This window comes from Solanum lycopersicum, chromosome 10, assembly GCF_036512215.1.
Source record: "Solanum lycopersicum chromosome 10, SLM_r2.1".
NCBI lineage: Eukaryota > Viridiplantae > Streptophyta > Magnoliopsida > Solanales > Solanaceae > Solanum > Solanum lycopersicum.
In genome coordinates, this window is record NC_090809.1 from 54,206,718 (window position 1) to 54,212,999 (window position 6,282).

The following is a 6,282-nucleotide window of genomic DNA, read 5'->3' on the forward strand; positions in this document are numbered from 1 at the left end:
ACTATGGTTTTCCACGTGTCATATACTATTAAGTCAATATAAGATCGATGTAATCGATCTACCACTAAGAATCATCTACAGGTGTAGGAATATGTATAGACATAAGAGAAAGGTCACAAAGCATATCCAGATCCAAAATAAGGTACATACTTACGTAAAATAAAGTAGATCCACTTTCGAAATAAAATTATAGTCAATCGAGAGCATATCGAACGATACTTTGAACCACCTTGATTATCCCAATATAATTAGTTATTTATGAAGGTAATATTTTCAGTCACTGCTATATTGGTCTATGATCTATTTAGCAACGCATAACTACTATGCATACATCTCTATAGGTGTCCTCATGCAGCTTCATACAACTATTCATTCCAAAATTCATTAACTGAAGAATCTTTTGATGTATTAGACTTAACCAACCTTGTGACTTCCATAATATAAACAACAACATGGTCATAGTGTTATTCAACTTGAACTATTCAACTTATCTTCAGTATACCTTCACTCTAAAGGATAAAAAAAATTCATACAAATCTTACCCTCTCAAAAGTCATGAGAAGTGATCACGTTTTATATCTCTATCCTTTCTCAACATCTCTCCTCTAGCCTTACCATAATCACTAAACTCTTATTTGATCAAATGAATCTTCCAAACCTTACACTTCTCTTTAAGAAATCAACAATATAATTTTCCTTACTAAGTTATTCACTAATCGTAAGCACTATTCACAAAATTGTCCTAATAAATTCAAATGAAATTTTAGTGTCCTTGTCTAAATAATACCTCGAAAAAAACTCATTCTTACTATCTCCAACCTCGTTAATTTCCTTCTTTTGAAATGAAATCATTATCAAGATATTTTCCTAACCATGTGACATATATTCTCAACCACACAATGTCATGCCCTTTCACAAGGGTCAAATTTGAAAAAAATGTCTCCTCACCATTGATGAGAGAATGAACCAAGAATTTTGACCTTAAATCAAACCACACACGCACGATTAGGAATGAAAGAAGAAAGTTTCCTAAAGTCCTGTAGTCTCTCAAAGAAAAGTAACGGATGTCTCCGCACCTATCCGTAAGACTCTACAGACTCAGCTCTTGTACTCGTGAGACCGATGAACCTAGGGCTCTGATACCAATTTGTCACGACCCAAAAATCAAGAGTCATGATGGCACCTATGTTCCCAACCGATAGGTAAGCCAACCCAACAAGTATCACCAATTCAACTTAAACGTGAAAAGATAAGTATCAAACTAATATCTAACATACTAAGTATTCAAACAATTGTGGAATATAAATAAAACTACCCCAAGATTTAGTATCATAAGTACAAGATCTTCTACAATATGATACAATTCCAAACTAATATAAAAATCTAAACATAAGAATTATCCTATCAGAATAACAAAATAACCTAATAAATAGAGGTAGATTGAAGGTGTGGGCTGCAGAATATCCCAAGCAGCACACCACAAGTCCAAGATAATTCAAACTCATATCCAATCTCGAAGAACGTGCCTAAATTGAAAGTCAACACTACACCACAAAAAAAGTGCAGGAAGTGTAGTATGAGTACGAAACCACGTGTACCCAGTATATCTTATTGACCGACAACGAAGAAGTAGTGACGGGAGTTTATATACAAAAAAAATAAACGTTTTTAATTATAGAAGTCTATATTACACTTACCAGTCAAGTTTCATCAAAAAGAGGTAATCAAACATCAAGTAACTTGATTTGATAAGTAAATAAACTAAGAATCAACTCCACCAATTAAAAATACCACGCAAGACACAATCGGTCTACAATGGTCACGATTTTCCCAAAAAAATCTAAACTGTAACCAATATGTCATATTCAAGAAAGAATTATTTTACGTTTTTACCAAATGCCAATGATTGGAAGATCTCCAACCAATATAATAATCTTAAATGCCCAATTTTCCATGCTTGCCATGGAAAGAACGATGCCACTGCCATTTGCCCCCTTTTTTTTTCAATTTTTTTCCATCAATTAAACTAATAATAACAAGAAACAAAATAATAAAATGAAATACAAATCAACCCTTAAATTAAATACACCATCAGAATGATGGTCATTAATGGAAATTAATACATCCTAGGTGTCGTTTCTTTTTTTTTAATTATAATATATATACCAATCGTTTTTCCCCACTTTAATATGAACTATCCATGTAATAATATAAAAATCAACAAACCAAATTACTTTGACAACATACCTTTGGTAGAATTGAAAAGGGATGAGAAGTTCCTTGTTTTCGTTAGCAGTGGTTATTGTTTCTCCTCTCGTTCATCGCTTACGGTAAGTTTCTGCATCCATTTTTTTTTTCTAAACAAGAGTTTATTAACCGTGAAACCCCACTAACCTATTATCTATATTACTTATTTAATAAAAGTTTCATCAATTGGGTACTCATAGTTATCTAATAGTTTAAAAATACCCCTTTAAATTTTTAAATGGAGTCAAACTAGTCCTAGTTTTCAAAACGAACTAGTTGGTCGTTACAAGAATATTTTTAAAAAGGAGTATATCACTTAAAATACTCACCACTTACAAATTCAATATTTTATAAAAGGAAAATATCTCTTAATATCTCTCATCTTTACATAAAAAATAAAATCTAAAAAAATCCCAAAAAAAAATAAATCCTTTGTCTTCTTCATTATTCTTGCATAAATTTTGGCGGCGGAAACAATGGAGAATCAAAAGATTAAGGTAATGTGTAGTTATGGTTGAAAAATTCAACTTCGTCCTCACGATCATCAACTATCAAATGTTGGCGGCGATACCAAAATCCTCTTTGTTAAAATAAATTCGACGAAATTTACGTTTTTTTCTGTTTGACGAGAAGATTTTGGAAACGGATACAATTTTGTTGACAAACAACTTTGGAGAAGGAATTTTCAATTGGACATTTGATACAATCAGTGAAACACAATCGATCAACTATTCATTAATTGTTGAATCATTAATTTGTATGGAAATTTTGACATGAATGTTTTTTTGTGTAATTACTTTTTGGTTGACGAGACAGATTTTTACTAATGCACGAGTGAATACAAATTCGTAATTGAGTTTGGAGGAAAAAAAAAACAAAACAAAAATATAGCATATGAAGAAGAAAGAAAGAGTCAAAGAAAGAAGGTTGCAAAAATTGTATTCATACAAAATTATATTCATGTTAATTTATGTTTGTCAATTATTTTTCTTTTATTCAGCATTTGTAATTTTTATTAAGAATATTGTATTTCTTTTTTAGTTTCTAGTCATCTCAATAGGTATGTCAAATAGATTTGTATTTATTAAGTATAAATATATCATATTTCTTTCAAAATTAATTCGTATTTTTTTTAGAATACATTCTTCCTCAATTGATTGTATTATTTTCACGTTGTATGCTATTTTATTTAAAATTGTGTATCCTTTGTTAAATCGTATTCATATGTAATAATTGAACTCTATTGAGATACAATCAATAATATTTTTATGATACAAATAATAGAAAAATATATTTGACAGACATGTAATATAATTTTACTCACTTAGATACAATTTTTAGTTTTTACTATGAAAGTAAAATATCAATTTTAATTGAATGATAAAGTGAGCACATATAATACAAATATGATGAAACATAGTAAAAAGGAAATACAGACTTGTTGTCATTGAAATTGATGTTGAAATACGAAAATGAGCACAATAAATATCAACTTAAACTGCAATAAGTGACTTTGTTAGTATATCATTATGATAAATGAAAAAATAAAAAGAAATACAAACTCGTCGGTATAAAATGTGAGAGTTAAATATAAATTGATCACTGTAAAATATTCACCTCAATATGATATTCAATTTCAATTTAAATGCTAAAATGAGCACATAAAATACAAAAGATGCATATCTTAATCTAAGAGATTGTTATGAATATCTTTAGAAATATATTTTCAAATTTTTGAAAAAAGATAAAAATAATGGGAGGGAGAGTGATGTGGGAGTTGAAAATGGAGAATAATTTAAAGAGGTAATTTTTTTTAAAAAAAAAATATGAGAGAGAGTAGAAAATGTGTAATTAAGGTGAGACAAAATAGGGAGTAAAATTATGATACAAAATATTTTCTAAAATAATGAAATTGTGACATTTTTACTAACTTTTATTAAGTATGGAGATTTTTACTAATTATATAAGATTTTTTTAACTAATTTGCTAATTTTTCTAATTCTGTTTCAATACTGGACGTATTTATTTCACTCCTAACATATTAATAATTATATATTTTTTCCCACATATGATACTTGTTTTGCAATTTCATTATTATTTCATTAACGGTGTTTATTTCAAATTACATAAGTCGATTCTAGAGTTTCAAACTCAATAAATATTTAGCTGAAATTCTATTTTCATGTTTTCTTTAACCTACTCTATTAATCAGTATGATAAAGTAATATCACAAGAAGAAGGAGGAGGAGGAGAATATTTTTAAAATTTTCATGGTTTTAAAATAAAATGAAATTTTCTACTTATAGAGAACAAAAGGTATTGTGAACAATGATTTGTTGTGCCTTATTGAAAATGTGTCAACTTTCTGAAAAGGTTATGACCTTAAAAAATGTGACATTTAATAAAAGTCACAACTTTTCATTAATTTAAAATTCTTCAAAATCACAATTTTTCATGAAAGTCATAACTTTTCATATTTCATTTGCACGATTTAAAATGCAACATCAGCTTTATATGATATATTTGTTATAAATCCATTGTATAGTATATGTGGATTATTCTTTAGATTTATCCAACTATTAATTGGATTCATGTATAGGTACTTCCGAGGTGATAAGAACTTTCAATATAACTATATAGCTATTAATAAGATGATTTTTGGAGTGATATTTCAACACTATAAATAGAGAATCACTCACCATTTGGAAGACACACTTGAATAAGAAAAGTTCTCTCCTCCATCTTATGCTTCTCGTATTCTTCTTCTTATTACATTATATTATTCTGAGCTTTTTATAATACGTTATCAGCACGAAGATGCTACTTGCAAAGGTATTGTATAAACATTTTTATTTAATTCACATATTCTCTCATAATTTTATTATGTCGAATTTATCCAAACTTGAATTTGTGGCATTAGATTTCTAGAAAGAATCTTTCATGGGTACTCGATGCAGAGATTCACTTAGCTGCTAAAGGGCTTGATGCCATCATTACTCAGGAAAATGAAGCATCGATCCAAGATAAGGGAAGACAATGATTTTCCTTCGTCATCATCTTGATGAGGGCCAGAAGATTGATTATCTGATGGTAAAAGATTCACTTGAATTGCGGATTGATTTAAAGGTGAGATATGACCACCTAAAGGCAACAGCGTTGCCAAGAGCTCGTTATGAGTGGATGCATTTACAGTTTCAAGATTTTAAGACCGTAATTGAGTAATAATCTATTGTATTCAGGATAACCTCCCGATTGAAATTATGTGGGGAGATTATAAAATATGAGGACATGTTGGAAAAGACACTTACTATTTTTCATGCCTCAAATGTGATATTACAGTAGCAATATCGTGAAAAGGATTTTCAGAAATACTTTGAACTGATCTCATGTCTCCTGATGGCTGAGCAACATAAGACTCTTTTAATGAAAAATCATGAAGCTCGTCCCACTGGAACTGCTTCATTATCGGAAGCAAATGTGATGGAAGCACGTGATCAATATGAAGTAAAAAGAGTTGATCATCGGGCCTATAATAATGCACGGGGACGTGGCAAAGATAAGAGGTGATACACCAATCGTCGAGGTGGTGGTCATAATAAAAAGGAGAACAACATGAGTTCTCATAAATAACCCCTCAAAAAGTAATTGTCATCATTGTGGCATGAAAGATCATTGGAAGGTTGAACGTCACACACATAAGCATTTTATTAGGCTCTACCAAAATTCTTTTAAAAGAAATGAAAATAAAAATGGTGCTTCCTCTTTCAAAGCTCGAGCTTAAGTCACATATAACTCTTAAAGATGATGATAAGCCGAGAACATCTAATAAGTATGATAAAGATGTTAAAGCAAATTTGGCTTTAAAGGGTGATGTTTTTTATGGCTTTGGTGGTATTACCCATACGGAAGTTGATGACTTCTTTGGAGATCGAAACTGATGTTTGATCTTTTAGCTAGGGAATGAAGTCTGTTATATGTTACTTATTTATTTTTTAATTGTCATGTTCTTCATGTTGAAGTATTTAAATTTCTATT

The 6,282-nt window shown here is 29.7% G+C and overlaps 1 protein-coding gene across 1 annotated transcript; it reads left to right on the forward strand.

The window, feature by feature from the left end:
- Positions 1-5,283: 5,283 nt before the first annotated feature.
- On the forward strand, positions 5,284-5,814 carry LOC101252335 (uncharacterized). Its single transcript, XM_010329252.1, has 2 exons — positions 5,284-5,457; positions 5,590-5,814. Exons 1-2 carry the CDS (start codon positions 5,284-5,286, stop codon positions 5,812-5,814), a joined length of 399 nt encoding a protein of 132 aa, XP_010327554.1.
- Positions 5,815-6,282: the final 468 nt, after the last annotated feature.